The sequence below is a fragment of the Chiroxiphia lanceolata genome, chromosome 26, assembly GCF_009829145.1.
Source record: "Chiroxiphia lanceolata isolate bChiLan1 chromosome 26, bChiLan1.pri, whole genome shotgun sequence".
Lineage (NCBI taxonomy): Eukaryota > Metazoa > Chordata > Aves > Passeriformes > Pipridae > Chiroxiphia > Chiroxiphia lanceolata.
Genome location: NC_045662.1, coordinates 3797910 through 3815263, shown reverse-complemented (window position 1 = coordinate 3815263; position 17354 = coordinate 3797910). Strand labels below are relative to the sequence as shown.

Here is a 17354-nt window from a genome sequence, read left to right as displayed (position 1 = left end):
GGACGGCCAGGGGTCACTGGGGCTCCTACCACCCCAGCCCCACTGTCCAGAGAAAACCTGCCAGAAAACCGCCCATGGGCCCGCAGGAGGCTCTGTAAGGGCAGGGGACTCACACAGCACTGGGAACCACTGCCCCCCCGCCCCACGGGCAGCCCAGAGCTGGTGCCCCCCACACTGGGAGCCTCTGGTGTCCCACGGCTGCCTGCAGCTGGCACACTGGACCGGCCTCATGCCTGCTCTGGGAAGGGCGGCTGTGGCAGGGCCCTTGGGCCAGGACAGGCTGGGTGCACTGGACAATATGAAGGAAAGTAATTCTTACAGGAAAAGCAAGTTTATATACTGGGTTATGTGAGCAGCAGCTGCCTCGTGCCGGGGGGAGCAGGATGGGGAAGGTGGGGTGGGGGCTGTGTATGTGAGAGCCAAGGGGGCCGAGCCAGGAGGGCCCTGGAGCCACCGTGTGCTGCCCTCGCTCAGGGCACGGAGCAAAGCTGCAGAAAGCAGGAAACAGGGAGGAAAGCGAAGGACTTGGGCATGAGCCCGAGCTGTGCCGGGACCCCTGGAGAGAGCAGACACTCAGAAATGCTCAAGGTCTGGTGCTGGACAGGCGTCAAGGCCACTCTCTGATGGTCAAGAGCCTCACATGGCAGCAGCACATCACATTTCCCTCTGGAAACAACTTGCAGGCAGTGGTGACTGCTCTGGCATCGCTCCCTGTGTGTTCCCCCTCCTTGAGCAGTGAGCATGGACCTCCTGCCCGCTGCCCCCTCTGCTGTGGGTGTGGAGGGAGCAGATCCAGCACCCCACCTCTGTGCTGCTCCCTGCCCTGGTGAGGACTCACCCAGTCCCTGGGCCCCTGGCAGCTGGATCTGTAACCCGGGCAGGGGAGCCTGCAGCCCACACTCCTCCTGCCGCAGCGCAGGGCTGAGCAGCAGCAGCCTCAGCACAGCAGGGAGCAGCAGAGGGCCTGGCTGTGTGATGCCCTGTGGGCACCCAGGGCAGCCCCAGCTGCAGGGCGGCTTCCTTGGAAGCCATCCCAGGTGCTGCTGGGTCACCCGGTGCTTGGGAGCACAGAGAGGAGCAGCACCCACTGCCCCACCGTGCTCTGCCCATCAACAGGACTAGCTCAGCTCTTCCCTCCCGTGCTCTGGCTGCATCCCAGTTCCTCTGCTCCCTGAAGGAGCGGCCAGTGTGGGTGTTGGGGTTCTTCCTGCCTGCAAGGCAGACACACAGCTGGCACGGGGGTCCATGAGTTGGTGGGCTGCTTGCAGGAAGCTTTCATGACACCAGGTTTTGCTTATGGAGGACTTGAGCTTTCCAGCTGTACAGTCATTATCTTGGGTTCAGCATTCTCCAGCTGGGCCAGGGTCCTGTCACTCAAAGTCCATCTTCAGGTGTGGGGTGAGAAGGCTGCAGCAGGAATGGTCTCCGAGGGTGACTTAACAGTGTAAGAAAAACAATCCTGTGTTCCTAATGTTTGTGTGCTAAAACTAAAATATAAAATACACCTTGTCCAAGCAGGTAGGGGATCAGCATCGGCTCTGCAGGGTAGGAAGGATGCATCGTGTACACTTCCCTGGGGCTCCAGGGCAGGGAGAGCTCAAAATGTGAGTGATAACGTATTCAGTTGTCGTCCACAACCCTTCCATGCTGCAGCCTGTCCTACTCGCTGTCGCTCTTGTCCACCAGTACCGCGTCGGTCTCCTCCGTGATCTCCAGCAGCGTGTGCATCTCGGGGCTCTCCCCTCGCATCAGATCTGAGTTTTCTCCCTCCTCTCCACCAACCTCCACAAGCTCGGTGGCTTTCACCTCCACCTCACCCTCTCTTATTTTCTTGACATGGAAAGTGAAGGGTGGCACTTTGTAGACAGCTGTCTTAGATCTGGCATAAATGGTGTGGTCGGGGGTGAAAGACTTCCTCAGCTTGTCCCGAGAGGTCTTCATCTTCTCTCTTCTTTCATTAGTCACAATCTTGGTGCCCAGTTTGTTCATCCTCTTCTCCAGGTTATGGCGGGTCTTCTCCAAGTTGTGGCGGGTCTTCTCCAGGTTTTCCTTGGTCTTTAGCTTAGTCTTCTCCATCTTCTCCTTTGAGAATGCCTTCTTAAAGTCATCCACCCTTTTCATGCCGCTCCTTTTGATGCGCTCTGCCCGTGACTCTTCAATAATCTCCTCAATCTCTACCTCCTCATCTGACGAGAGCTGGATGTGGTCCTCCTCTGCATGGTCCTCACCCACAGGTGCCTCCTCACCTTCGCCTTCCTTCTCTAGCTTTTCACCCTCCTTTAGAGACTTACTGATGCTCAGTTTAGACGGGAGCTTCACTTCATCCTGCAAGACACAGAGCCAAGCCAGTGAGACACACGCACCCCACAGCCTTGGAGCCAGCCCTGCCTCCCTCCCACAGGGCCGCTTGGCCTCCACCTGGCTAAACAAACCCAGTGCCTCAGGCCTGGGCTCACCCTCCCTTAGTGCACCTGCTAAGTTATTGTAATGAGGATGTGCTTAGGGCTCTCCTGTGTTTGTGCTCAGGCATCAGCTCTGCACACTCTGGGCTGGTTCCAAACCCATCCATGACTCCAGCAGCACGGGAAAGGCAGCCCAGCACTGAAACTGGAGTCTTTCTCTGTCCTGCTGTGCCCTGTCACAGTCCCGTCCCCTCCAGTTTCATCTTTATCCCAGGACCTGGCCATCACAGCCCCTCAAGCAGAGGCATGGCTGGAGCTGGGATCCTGGCCACACTGCTGGTACGCACACGCTGGCCTGGCTGATCCCAGTCTGCACTCAGACTTTCCCAATGCCTGCAGAATCCAGGTGTGGGGCTGGGACATCTCTTGGGATGCAGCAGGCCACCCTATTCTTCCCACTTCTCCTCTGGGAAGTAAGTTAAGGAATTTGCCCAAGCCCATATCTGGAGATGGTGGAGACAGTGGCCCTGACCCGGTCTGCCAGGTTACACTGCTCTGCTCGGGACAGGGCTGGATTCATTCAGCTTCTCCACGTGCCCAGGCCAGCCAAGTTTCTGATCCCAGTGGCAGAGGACAAGCATGTGCCTGGGAGAGGGGCACAGGTCTGGAGCAGGATTGGTTTTCATCTAAGCAGCACATAGCATGCATCCCTGCTGCAGTGAATCACCTCTCCCATCCCAGGACAGGCTGGAAATAGCCCATCACTGCACGGAGCGTCACAGCAGCGGGGCTGCAGCCCACGCTCAGAAATTTATTGCCCGAGAGGTTTTGATCTATGGAGCTGGGTGGGACAGGTGGGAGCTGCCAGAAAATTCAGCAGCAGCCGAAGGGCAGTGTGTGGAATGGGCACACAGCACATGGAGCTGCTGGGCTGAGGCTTGGAGAAGAGCCTGGGCAGCAGGATGGCCGGGCGCCATTTCCTGCCCTGGGGCAGGCAGAAGAGGAACGGAGCAAGGACGGGGATCCACAGCACTGGTGGGAGCAGGGCCCAGGGAAATCAAGGAATAGGCCCTGGCATAACCCAAGTGCTCGAAGTGTGTGGCAAACACTGGAACACCGGCCGTGACTCGCCTGCCCCCAGCCTGGGGAGCTGCCCTGAGCCACAGGAGGGTGACTTTGCTGTGGCACCTCCTGTGCTCTTCATGTCACAGTGGCACAGCAGCCGCCGCTGCTACCGTGCCACTGTGGCCACGCATGAACGAACTGCACAGATACCAAGAACCAGGACACTGGGAATGGTCATTCTGCCAGGCCCAGCCCAAGGAGGAGCATCCCTGGCACTGCTGCAGGACAGGACATCCCGGTTCCTGCAGTGCTGGAAGGGACGGCACGTTCACACATCCGTGCCCTGAGTGCTCTCCCACCGCCCCCGCTGCTCCTCTGCTGACCAAGGTCACTGCCACGCCACTGCCCTGGCTGACCAAGGTCACCACGATGCCACTGCCTCAGCTGACTAAAGTCACTGCCATGCTGTGGCTCCGGCCTGAGCCCCTGGATGGAGGCAGGAGGGGATAATCCCCCTGCAGACACAAGTACTGGGCCTGGCCCACTGCACTGTCCCCAGCCCTGCCTTCCCTTGCATCCCTGGAAAACCAACACAACTCATTGAATACGTGACTCTAGCACAGCTTCACCTGGGTGACATCCAGATGCTTTCATCTGCTTTCTCATTTTTCTCCAAGCACAGGAGGGTGCTGTTCCTTTCTGGAAGCACAAAGGCATCTGGGGAAACCTTTGTGAGCACTGGGCTCGGTGAGGGTGGCGCAGGCCACAGTGTCCATGGTGAAAACACAGAGCCTGCTGGAACTGTGTTTTTTTGTGGGTTTTGCAGGCTCTGGGTTTTGTTCAGGGCAGAGAACTGTTCTGGGCAAATCTCTTCACCCTCTGGATCACAGCTCAGGTCCCAAACACTTTATGGAGATATAAGGTGAAGTGACGAACATGTGTTTTCTTCATTTGATGAGCCACTTCAGCAGAAAACAATAGACATGCTCTCCAGAGGGTGAGGTCAGTCCAGAACAAACCCACATCACTGGGAAGGCAGGGAGCCTGTTCACAACAACACCTGCTGGAGCAATCCCAGAGACTCCCAGGGACCCTGCCCCACCAGCAGAACATCAGGAACTCCAGCCATTTCCTTCCCTCTGAGGCAACACAATAAGCCAGAACAAAGGCATCCCCCTCTTGCCTGGCACAGCTGTCCCTGGAAATGGGCCATATCCTGAAAATTCTGATCCTATCAGCCCCTTGTGAGCTCCAGAACATGTGTCTGCAGAAAGAAAAAATTCCGCATCTTCCACATAAATAGCCACCTTTCCTCCTGTCACACCAGCAAATCCAGCTCCCGACTGAATTTTCTGATGTGGTGAGATGGGCTGTGCCAGGAATGCTCCCATCCAGCCTCGGCAGCATCCTGCAGCTCTTCTCTCACAGCCGTGAGGACGTGGCCAGCAGCAGCTCCCAGTATGTGGGACAGTGGGAGCAACCCCTGTCGGGGTGCCTGCAGCTCTTCCTAATTCTGTGTTTCACCCAGAGAGCAGCAGCTGCCCAGCTCTGAGATCCCACAGGCTGCACTCAGGCACTTCACCTGCCCTTCTGCCGGCCCTGCTCCGTCCCCACAGCCCAGCCCCAGCCCAGTGGCACCCACAGACCTGAGCCTCTGCTCTGCCTCTGTCAGGAGGCACCTCATGGCTCGGGCCCAGAAGCACAGAGGGACCACAGCTCTTCTCATACATAAAGATCCCAGCCTTCCCAGCCTTCTTGTGCGGGACTGTTTCCAAGAGCTTTTCTCCAGCTGTGCTTGGGAAACCCTTCAGGTCCAGCTCCCAGCCCCTCTCCCGCAGGGCTGGGTGCCAGGGCAGCCCACACAGGGCTCTCAGATGGTGCTTCTCTCTCTCCTAAGTCTGATATAATTCGTGCATTTTCCCCTCTGACTCTTCCTCACTCTGGTTGCTGACCCAAGCAGCAGAGAACCAGCTGGGGGACAGCTGGAGGATTTTCAGCACTGTGTGCCACGGGTAACTCCCCAGGCTCTGTGCCCGGCTGTATCCAGGGACCATTTCTGCAGGCCTGGGCACAGCACAGCTGGTGTGAGAACAACCACAGCTTTGGCATGTCTTAATGGGGATGAGAACCTTTTGCTGAGCATCCCTTGCATGTACCACATATCCCCCCTGCATTCAGGCAGGGTCTCCTCCTCCTGGCCTGGGAGGTTTCTCCTGCAGAGAAGCAGAGCTGCCCAGTGTGGGCAGGATGTGCCTGCAGACACAGCTGTGGAGGACAATGGGACCTGTCTGGAACAATCAAGAACTGTCCCGGGTTTATGGATGGCTGCTGCACAAATCCCTGCTCCGCTCTGGGCAAGGCACTACGCTCTCTGCACTTCATTTTGCTCATGACTCATCCAGATGAGCCACATTTTTAACACCAGGCATTCCAACCACTCTATTTTTACTGGGAAAACACTGACCCTGAAGTGGGCGAGTCCAAAAGCCTGAGTCTTGGCATCCCTGCCTGTTGGGGTGTTCAAAGCCTGGCTCCCGATCAGCAGAGGCAAACTAGTTCTGTCCTCTCAGATAGCTCAGATCCAGCTGGCACAAGGACAATGAGTAAACAACATTTCTCAGAAGATTTTGGTAGCAGCAGCAGCAAACTCTGGTCCCACTCTGTCCACGGCACAGAGCTGCACCCAGCAGCAGGATGGGGACAGGGGACAGGGAGTGTGTGTTGCCCCTGCAGCACAGACCTCCTGGGAAGTGGTGTGCTTCAGGAAGCTCCCTGCCATTGGCAGAGCTGATGGGACTGGCAGCCTGTCTATCTGCAGACTTTGTGGGCACCTGGAGGGCCCCCAGTGCCCACAGCCAGCCCCAAGGGCAGCTGGCTGCCAGCCGATGGGTGCTGGGCTGCTCTGAGTCCCTCTACTTCAAACAGTTCAGAGCTCTTGGACCCATTGCAGCCTCTTCCCGGCTCCCCTGAGTGGGCTTTTATCTGACATTGTTTTCGAGTTCCCTGGCAGTGAGTCACCCACAGCCCACGGCCATGGACACCAGCCTGGTTGCTACAACACATGTAAACACTTCCCCTGGTGTATAAAAGGCCAAGCAGACACAGAGCTGAGCTGCATTCCCAGCCTCAAAGGGCTCCTCTAGCGCTGCAGAGCCACCAATAAATCTGGAGAACACTCCCAAAATAAGAGAAGGGCTCCTGGATTGCTCTTGTAGAGGGTCTTACTGTCAGCATGTGAAAAACAGAGTCCCAGCACTCCCAGCCACTCCAGTCTCTGGTTGGAAGGTTTAATGGAAGGTTCTCATCTCACATGCACATGCAAATCACATCTGCAGTTCATTTCACTCCGTTATTTTTACACAATTGCAACAGCACAAACAGTGAGTTTGGTTGACATTTGCAGCCATAACGTGCAGAACATGACCAGCTCACATTCCCGGGCTCCACTGTGACCAAATCAGGCTGATCCCGACACTGGGTGAGCTGGGGCCCACAGCCCCTCCTGTGCCCCAGCCCTCTCTCTGCCCAGCCTGGCCCTGGCCTGGGGGAGGCTGGGGGAGGATCAGAAGCTTGGGCAGCAAAGAACCCTCCAGGTCAGGTCGAGCCCTGCCAGAGGAGAGCACGTTCTGCTCTCCCGTTGCCATGATAACTGCTCTGCTCTGCCAGGCCTCAGAGGAGGCTGTTCTGTGCTGACCTTCCAGCAGTGTCATGGGAAGGAGGATTCAGCTATTCCTGAGTAAGAGCAGCAAGCCTGAGAAGTACCCAGAGCCTAGCAGAGCTCAGGGGTGTCCAGATGCCCTGCATAGAAGGGGCTATGCTTTCCTCTCCAGTGCCTTGGTGGAACAGACTTTTCCTGTGGAGGCTAAAATTGCTATCAGAGTCTCCTGCTAGATCACAAAAAAAAAATCCCTTTTTTGAGTCTTGTCATTCTCCTTGAAAAGGAGAAGTTTCCCTGGCAGCTTCCCCCAGAGACCCTGACTCCTGGGCTGGGTTCACCATCACCTGGCTCCTGGAATACTCCTGTCCACCCAGGCAGCCGTTCCCACTGGACAGCACTGGATGACCCCCAAAGGGCAGCTGGAGCTTGGGACATTTTCTCCAGTAGCTGCACAATGACAGGAAGGCAACAGGGCACCGTGGCCCCTGTGGAATGAGATAAGTGTTAAATGAGTAGCACTTAAATTCACCACTCCAGTGTGTGCAGGGCCCAGCTTGGAGCCAGCAGTGCCAGGGGCTGTGGCTGGACAGACACGAGAGGTGCTGCAGGGCCTACCCGAGGCACCAGGAGTTTACATCACAGTTTGTGCTCTCTGCCTGACTTTTACCTATCTAAAACAACTTCAAACCATTTCACAAACACAAACTAACGCTCACAAGAAGCCTGAGGAGGTGGGTGTTCCAGGGCTGTGTTTCCAGCGCCTCTGAGAACAGGTGGGATTTGCCCAGTCACAGCAGACGCCAGCAGAGCCAACTGCCTCTGGCCACTCGCCCTTCATGCAAGCCACAGAGCAGCTCCTCCCTCCCAGATGGAAGAGGGAGCGCAATGCCGGAGGGAAAATCCCAGCTCCTCACACCCACGCCAACCAGGGCAGCGCATGCAGCAAGCGCATTAGTCACAGGAGGCGTCCTGCCAGCAGCAGGATCAGCCCGGTAGGTCTGAGGGCCCGGGGCAGCCCCGAGCAGGCAAGAGGCAGAGGCTCAGAATCAGCAGCTCCCAGAGCTTCGGAAGAGGTTCAGAGAGATCTTCGGGGGGTGCCGCTGCCGAGGCCCTAAACTGCCGCCTCCTGGTGTGTCTTCTGCTGCCCTGGGCCTGGCGCTGCGCGGGGAGGGCTCAGAGGGCAGTCCCTGGCGAAGGCTCAAGGCACACGCGCGGGATCTTCTCGGGCTAAGACGAGGAAAACTGTGTTTCAATGGCCGGGGAAAGGAAGCACAATGGAAACACTTACCTGCTCCCGACGGGAATCTGAACACGCCAACAGTGATCCGGGTTAGCATGAGAACAGGCAGAGAGAAAAGGCACAGGGGTACGTTTTAGTAAAAGGAGAAGCCAGGAAACAAAATTTGACAGAAAACACAGTCAGCAAAGATCTTTGAGAAGGAGGAGTGTCCATCTCTGCTTCATAGCAGGTCCCAGGAGATATAGGATCCCTTCTGTGGGTTCAGGCACGTTCACACTAAACGCTGCCACAGAGCCAGACTGTTCACAGTCACAGGGATTCAGTGTTGGCTGTTGGGGACGTCTCCCATTGCTGTGGCATAGCTGAATGCAGAGTTTGCTTGTATGTATAAGATCATGAAAAAAAAGATGGTGTTTACTGTGTTTACTAATTCAAGTGCAGAGGCTGTGGAGATCAAAACAGCCGGTTGCAACTCCACAGGCTGGTTTTGTCACGTACTGACCTTACCCTAAACCAGCGCTGGACAATTCCCAGCAACTCCCAGACGTCCATACCCAGTGACACAGCAGTCAGGCATGGCCTTGACTCTGGGTTCCAAGGGTTGGACAGATTTTGTCTCCAGCAGTGCCAAGAGGTTCATGAAAAGAGAAACCTCGAGCCTTAGAGAGGAGGCTTCTGAGTCCTGCACTAAGTCACCAAGGAATACTACTGAGAGAAAGGGAAATATCCAAAATATGGGGGGGGGGAAGCAAACCAGGTTGGGATTGGGTAAATGTTAGAGGAATAGGTAGTGCATTCTCAAGTGGCATCTCCCTGACTAGCAGAGTCCTCCCATCCTCCGTAATTCCAGGTGTTGTGCAATCTGCCTGGCACTTCTTTCTATCAGGCGTGTCCGGTTACTCTGTGTCCTGGAAGACATGCCCGAAAATCTGGATCTGCTTCATCAGCTGTGAGAAGCAGCAGCCTGGTACTGGCACCAGAGCTGGTGCAAAGGAAGGCAGGGATGGCAGGGAGAGGAGGAGGCTGTGCTTGGAAAAATGCTTTTGCCTACAGTGAGTCAGAAGAGAGGCAGGGCTGTAGGAAATAGAGAAGTAAATAGATTGAAAGTGAAAAGACTCTTTTTTTTCCTCCTCTGACAGCATTGAAAAGTTTTGATGCCATTATCAGTCTATTTGTACCACTGGCTTTGCTCTCAGATCTGCTCCTCCCGGATAAACCTGTCTGAGCTGATTGATGACTCCAGAGCTGCTTCTGAACAGCAAAGCAGCAAAGATGGGTTTTCATTACAGATGATTTGCAGACACTGACATTTGCATCCTCACATAAAGCTGAAGACTAAACATCCTGAGACTTTTTATTCTAAATATTTGATTTTCCCTCACGGACACTGAGCATTTTGTTTCTGGTCTTTGTCTTATCTTGCAGCTAGACAGTGGACCCATGATTCTTCAGGTGCTCTGTAAGTTGTAGGAGATCCTGCAGAATAGAGAGGACAATCCCAAACAGGCTAAAAGAGGGCTAAGCCTGTTGCTGAATAGTTTATGAGTCATTGCTGTGCTTTCCAGGCTGTGCACAAGAGAGGCCTGAGGGAGGAATATGTGATCAGGAGGTATATTACCTTGGGATTTGTTTTCATGAGCCACTACTCATCCAATCTAACCCCATCCCAATGGCTGGGCAGCCTCTGGCCCTTTGCTCCAAGACAATTCATGGCTGCACAGCTCAGTCTGTAATGGTGAAAGGATTTCAGCAAAGCAAACAGGCCTGGCACCAACTGCTTATAAATAATAGCTGAGCAAGGAAATATTAATGCAGTTGATACCAGGCTGCAACAGAGAAATCCATGCTCTAGAGTTGTCTTTTGGTAGAAAGACTGGTAATCTGCACTAAGAAAAATCCTGGAAGTCGGAGGTATTAACATCCTGACTTCTTTTAAGGCTCCTGTGAATTATTATCTTGAGACTCTAATAACTCAGTAATATGCAGAGAATATGCAGGATTTTTGGCACATCAGGATGTTCACGTGGTGCTCCTGCAATGGAGGGGGAACCTGCACTGAAAGGAGCTGCTTTGGATTGGATTCACAGCAAAGTGAAACCAGCTTTTTATTTTAAAGTATTATCAGAAAATAATTACAAAACCCACTGGCTGCTGCAATGCAAATCCCTGCAGTGCCCCACTGGGAAGAGGGACAGACGTTCCAGCACAGAGAACTCTCGAGCACACAGAGCCAGCTGCTCTTGCAGGAAAAGTGCCCTGTGGGTGCCTGGTGCCCGTGCCTATCCCAGTGCTGTCATCCAAATTGTTCTGCAAGTTCCTATTTACTCTGTAACACTGGTAGCTGGGCAAGCTCCACTGAACCCCAGGCACGTCACTGACCCAGGCTGCCCCTCAGGCCTGCAGGCCTTGCTGGCTCTCACCCTGGTTTTGTTTCTGAATGATTACTTTCAAACAAAACCATAGCTCGGGGCAGCTGCTCTTCTGTTTAGGCAGTGGAAAAAGGCTGCAGCCCTGGGCAGTGGGTTTGTACACCCTGGGCTTCCTGCCCTCTACTCCTCCTAAGCCCCTTGAGCCCGTGTCCTTTCCCACACTCTCTTTTGAGGAGCACAGTCCCAAAAATGAGGCAATTCAGGCCTGACCTCCTAACCTGTCACATTAATGTGTGGGTTTGAAATCCATCTCCCCTGCCCAAAATGTGCAGTGTTGCTGCTCCCATCCGTATAAGGCCCACGCAGAGCACAAAGCCAGGCTGGGCTATTTATATTCCCTCGCCCAGCCATACCCACCCCACACACTGCACGGCTGGGATGTGGGTCCCACCCTGCTCTCCTGACTGCCTGGCCCTTCCCATGGAAATCCACATCTCACACAGCTCAGAGCGGCTGTCAGAGCCCTCTGAGGCACAAAGGAGCCCCACAGGAGCCCCCAAATCAGACAGTGTGGGGAGCACCCCTCGGACAAAGGCTGCTCTTCCCAACAAAAAACACTGCACATCCTGAGCCAGAGCAACCAGAGCTCGGCGCCCACACAAGGCTCAAAATAAAGGACCGGCACACTTTAGAAATTCAATACTCCATGTATACACTGAGTGCTGCAAGGGTTTGCCCAGCTGTAAGAAAGTCAGCCTCTGACATTCACAGGAATAAGTTTGATTGTCAAAAACTGTTTGGAGGAAAATGCTGGGCTTACGTAAGCTGCCACGTGCCGCTCTCAGACTGAACGCAGCCCTAAGTCTGGTTTCAGGGCAGTAGCTGCACAGGACATCCATTATTTAACCATGAACTGCAGTAACCAGACTCAGATTCAGGATCCTAAAAACAGGAGATTTGGGATGAAGTCACTTCAATTTGTTTTTATTAGCAGCCATTCTCACCAAATTTGTTGGCGTCCTGGTTTCTCTGAAAGATGGGAACCCGGGCCAGAGGCACAAAGGAAGCTCTGAGGAGCTCTGAGCTCTGTTCCCAGGGGCTGCTGAGCAGTGCAGACACTCACTATCAGACTTTTTAGGAAGGCATGTTCTGCACTGAATGTCTGCATACACAGTGGACCATCAAAGCTCGGCCACTTGCTTTGGGTCTGCAAGTTTTCAAAACAGAAAGATGGGGCAATTTGGAGGGGGGTTGTTTTTTTCAAATTTTATTCTCAAGAATCGATCTAATTCCCTACATTAAGTCGATACAAAAACTCTTTCAACTCGGTAGAAATCAGACCAGCTTCTGGCAAAATCAGCTGGAAGTGTTCCTGAGAGGGTGAGCAAGTGAGAAAATGTGCACACGGACAAGACTGCGAGTGACACCCATAAACATTCTGCTCAACACCTCAGCTTAGCCAGGACATGGGACTGATTTCCAGCTCAGCATTTTCTCCCCCAAAGTCTGAAACTACCCTGACAGTTATGCTCAGGATCATCCCACAGGTCAGGCTTTCCCTGAATAAAATTTTACTTCAATTTCCTCCTAATCTACAACGAGGAAAGCACAGCTCTCACAGGCAGTCTGACCTCCCCTCCCAGGGTGCAAAAGGTCTGATTTGCACTCCTGAAATAGTCCCTCCACAACTGCTGGAGCTTCAGGACATAGTGCTGAGAGAATAGTCAAACATCATTAACCAGCAAAGAACTAATTTATCTTTACCTCCTTTATCTCTTTGACCACAGAACTGTGCGATATCGAATTCCTACAGAGCACGACTCCTGCTCTGCTCAGCTCTGTTGCCTGAAAACAGCCACCACTGGGATTCTGGAATATTTTACTTCTCTTAAAATGACTTTCTCTCTTCTTCTCCAAAAGAAAAGGCTAATAAGTCCTTGCACTTTTAGCTACAGCAATGGAAAACACATAGGAGTCACTCCCAGCGTGGCGCAGCAGCTTTCCCTGAGTCAGAGAGGAGCAATAATGTGCTCAGCACCGCAGAATTAATTACATGACCAGTAACGTACCCAACAGTCACTTTGATGGGTGAGTGGGGGGTCTGAGAAGTGAAACACTGAATTAGAAGAGAATTATGTTGTAATTATTTGTTTTTAGCCATAGACGCCATTAGGAAAGCACAGTGAATTCCTCATTTAACCTCCCAGGGTGGATCCCAGTGCCGGGTCCTTTCCCGCTGGGGCCGAGTCTGCTCCTGCAGAAGTGCCGGGATGTTCACGAGGGCACAAACGGCTCCATTTCACATGGAGCAAACCTGGAGAATTCCTTACTCGTGCTCTGCGACCTCACATTCGAATCACGCTACATTCCATTCTGGGAAGTTGTTCCAAATTACAAATAACTTTTTTCACTACAATCTCCATGATTACCAAGTCCCTGCCGCAGTCCCTTGCCAACCGACCCGCTCCAAGGCTGCTCTGTCCTCAGCACAGCAGCAAGGGCAGGCCCTGAGCCCTCAGAAGCAGGATTGTTTTTTCATATTCAAAGAGAAACTCTGCTCAATATCCATAAGCCAGTGTAAACCAACACAAGCAGTTCACCAAAAGCCAACCTGTCGATGTTCGCAATGCTTCCCAAGGACCTTGAACTCTGCTAACTTCCCACCTATCTCCATAACCCACACGGAATGTTAAACAATTCCCTTCCCTCCTCTCATTTTGCAATGGTTTTGCTTCTGCAGTACATTTAAAGTTCTATCTTATTTTTCCATAGATAGATTGATACAAAGAGCTTGTAATAAATACATACATGTATATCTGTCTATAACTGGTCAGGTTTCCCATATGATCTAAACAGGCTTGAGTATTTCAGCCTTTCAGCCACAATAAAACTACAAATGCTCAAGCTCTGAACCAGGGAGTCCCACAAGCCCTGTATATCTCCAGTCACTGAGTCTGTCATGAGCTGCTCTCCCTCAAACCCCATTGCAAGGACCATTCTCCCTTTTATTTTGCTTTTTTTCTCTCTCTCTTCCCATGATCAGCATTCGATGCTTCTCTATTTGTCCCTGGCGCTGGCTATTATTAACTCAGAGGCTTCCAACTGAATCATTAACTGTTTCACTCACTTTTCTCCTGTGGCCCAATAGAAGAGTTTGCTCTGACACGGAAAACTAACTGCAGGCAGGAAACCTGACAGAACCGTGCTCCTCTCTCTCTCCTTGTTTAATATAAAAGGAAAACTCCAACGCTTAGCATGGGGGGGAGAACATCAAGCAAACCAAAGCTGTTACTGAAACCAGACAACGAGAAGGATCAAGGCTTGCAGGATGCAGCAGGAAGAAGGTGGGAATTGTACAAACCCATGGCAAAGTCCACCCTGAGTGCTTCCGAGCTCAGGGGACCGGTCTGGATTTTCTCTGACAGCTCTATCTGCCCTGGCGGGTGGGATTAACCCTGAGCCAGGGTTACTGTCACTTGTTATCAGATGCATGTCACAAATCTGAAACGCTATCGCTCTCCACGTAGCCATGCACATGGTGTCTCTTGGTAGAAGAGACGTTGCAGATGGATTTACAAAACCCCCTTCCAGATCCCAGAACACACTTGTACTTTGTTGAGCTAAGCAGTAAAATCGGGTTATTTTGATCCTTCTGGCCCATTGCAGCGAGTGCTTAGGGCCTTGCTTCCTATCTGCATTAAAATTCTTGTTAAGTGGGACAACTCTGTCAAGCTTTGTCTTAGGACACACAGAAAATGTTAAACCACAAATGAGAAAGCTACGGGGGGACCCGCCTCAGCCTGGACTGCCAGACAGTGCAGGGAGTTTGGGAGAGGACTGGACCGGCCATGCAGCATGACAGGACCCTCAGCAAAGAAAACAGCCGCTAACAGGATGCAAAGACGTTGTGAAACAGTTCCTTACCTGGTAGATCATGACTTTGAAGTTCCTGCGTTTCAGGAGCTCCGCTTCATTGGCCTCCAGCTTCTTGATCTGCCCGGCTTGCTTCTCCAGGTTCTGCCGCACCGTCTTCACGTTGACGCTCACCTTGCGCACCTTCTCCAGCATCTTGTTGACGGTGTTGCTGGTGGTGGTGTGGGCCTTGGTCAGCTTGGTCAGCTCTCCCTGGATGCTGGTCACTGCGCTATCCATCTCTTGCTGTCTCTCCTCCAGCTGTGTTTGGGTCAGCTGGATCTGATCCACCGCTCCAATGATCTTGTCCAGCAGGGTCAGCACCATCACGCCGTTGATCTGGTCTGATTTGATGGGCTCCTCGGGCGCCTGCTCCTCCGAGGTCTCGGAGACAGTGGGTGGCTCGATGATTTGCAAGGTGGTGTCCTCCATGGTCGCTCGGGAGTCCTGGCTCACGGAGCCCGGAGAAGCTGTCACTGCAGGGAGAGAGCAGGGAAAACTGAGCCCGAGCCTCAGCTAAACTCCGCGCTGGGAGACGCGCCAGGAATGGGGAGCGCAGTGAGTGAGTGTCTGTGCTGAAATTCAAATGGCACAGCTCCGCACAGCCGTCCAGTGGAACTGCCCTGCAAAATTTTCCAGGCTTGCAGGTCATTGGCTGACTCCACCTCAGCTATAGAAAAGAAGCCGCTGCCAAATGCCTGCTGACCCACCCTTTTGAAATGATTAAAATAGTTGGAGGGGAGGCGATGGCTCTGCATGCAAACACAGGCACAGCTCAGCCAGGAATGCAAAGCTCTGGAACTGCTGCCGCCCCTCAGTCTAAAGGCGCTGTAACTAACAAGAGGAAAAAACAAAATCCTCAAGTAAATGGCTCGGGAAGCTGCTGGGAAGAGTGGGAAGCGAGCAGCCCCATCTGGGCACAGCTGTGTGCATTGAAGGCTGATTTAAACAACTGCATGCGCTGAAGTTCAGCTGGAAAATGCAGACCTGTTGCCAATAGTAAGGCTTGGGGTTTTTTTCCCCAGGACTATGAAAGCATGATTTTCAATATTTTAAAGAAATGCTACAATTTGGATTCAGTAGTTCTGGCACAAAAACATCTGGATCATAACAATACCCCCCCAACTGTGAATGTACGATGGGTGTACACAGTGTGTGCAAAGTGCACCATGTCTCCACACAGGTTTAACACAGGAGAAGGATAATGCAGTCCAGAAGGGAGGCAGCTGGGCATTCTCCTCAGAGGAACTCTCTCAGCTCTGCAGTCCTCGAGCCATTGACAGATACAGTCACTGGACTTTAAATGTGGGACCTCTTGCAGCGCACGCCATGCAAAGCTGTGCTTGAAAGCAAAGCCCAAATACAGTGGGTTACTTGTGGCTTTAGTGGTAAAAACCCTAACTGATTCAGAACAGGGAGACACATGGTAGGTGCCACCCCAGGCTGTGCAACAACCCAGCAGGAACATGCCAAGAATGCGGAGAAGGAAAATTCAGATTCTGGGAGTGACTCTGGGACAAATCCTTCACTGTCCCTGGAGTAGGCTCAACCAGAGGGAACCCAGCTCCCATGTATAGTGGTTCCATAGAGCCTCCACTGGCTTGCACTCTGCTGCTGGGCTGGAGGCTCACTGGAAAGGGCTGTGGGCACACTGGGAAGGTGGCAGTTTCCCTCATCCTGTAGCCTTGACAACAGTAATTCATCCTCCGAACCTCCTGCCTCTCGAGGGGCCAAGGCCGCCCTTGCCCTTTGCCACCAGCTGGCAAATACCAGGAATGCCCAAGAGCCCCAGGCTCCTCCCAGATCAGCTGGCAAATACCAGGAATGCCCAAGGCAGCCTGGGACAAATGACCCATCCTGACACACAGGCTGGGAAACCCAGGGCATCCCACAGAGGGACATTGTTCACCATGAATGCTTATGGCAGTCAGCACTTTCCCTGCCCTGTGACTGCTCACCCTCTCCACTGGCCTGGGCCTGGCGGCTCTGGAATCAGGGAATTGTGTCCTGTGCCCCCACAATAGCCATTATGCCACCTAGGGAAAATAGGCTACTTTTTATGCCCTGTTCTTTCCTGAAGGGACCTTTTTCCAGAGCATTTATTTCCAGTGTTTGCTGCTTATGAGTCAGCTCCATGAGAACACCCTCAGTGCTGGCAGCCAGCGGCTGTTTGTCCCTGGGTGTGCTCCAGGGTGGGCTTCCACAGGCACCTGCATGGGGTTTCAGGTACAGGACAGGATGCCCCTGGAGCAGAGCTCCTCCTGGGCCTGCCATCCACATGTGATTCCAGCACATCTCTATGCCTTTGGGTCTTCATTTGGGAATAATTAAAAATCTGCCTGAATAGGTCAGTCTGGATAGAACTAGATAAAGTGACAGGGCAAGGATTTACCTCTGTCCCTGGGGCTCAGCGAGAAGTGCCCCTCACAGTGCCCCCCGTGCCCACAGTGATCACCCCAGGCTGGGACACTGGCAGTCATTTCTTATGTTTGGATTAACCCCACTTCAGCCACAGGGACATGCCAGGAGCAGCCAATGGGTGGGAATCTGCAGCCTGAGCTCTGGAGCCTCTGCTTGGGGTCAATCTGTTCCAGCAGAGCAGCCCCAGCTGCTCCCCGTGTACCCCGGAGGGCCCTGGGGCTGCTCCTTGCCCTCGCTGTCCCTGCCGGGGGCCTCTCCCGGGGCCTCACGGAGGGAGAGAGGAGAGG

At 53.3% G+C, this 17354-nt stretch overlaps 1 protein-coding gene across 1 annotated transcript; it reads right to left on the bottom strand.

Annotated features, from left to right (window-relative positions):
- Positions 1-292: 292 nt before the first annotated feature.
- Positions 293-15349, bottom strand: CAVIN1 (caveolae associated protein 1). Its single transcript, XM_032711118.1, has 2 exons — positions 14659-15349; positions 293-2325 (listed from the first exon to the last, which is right to left on the bottom strand). The coding sequence occupies exons 1-2, from the start codon at positions 15076-15078 to the stop codon at positions 1660-1662; spliced, it is 1086 nt and encodes a 361-aa protein (XP_032567009.1). The 5' UTR covers positions 15079-15349; the 3' UTR covers positions 293-1659.
- Between the last annotated feature and the right edge of the window lie 2005 nt (positions 15350-17354).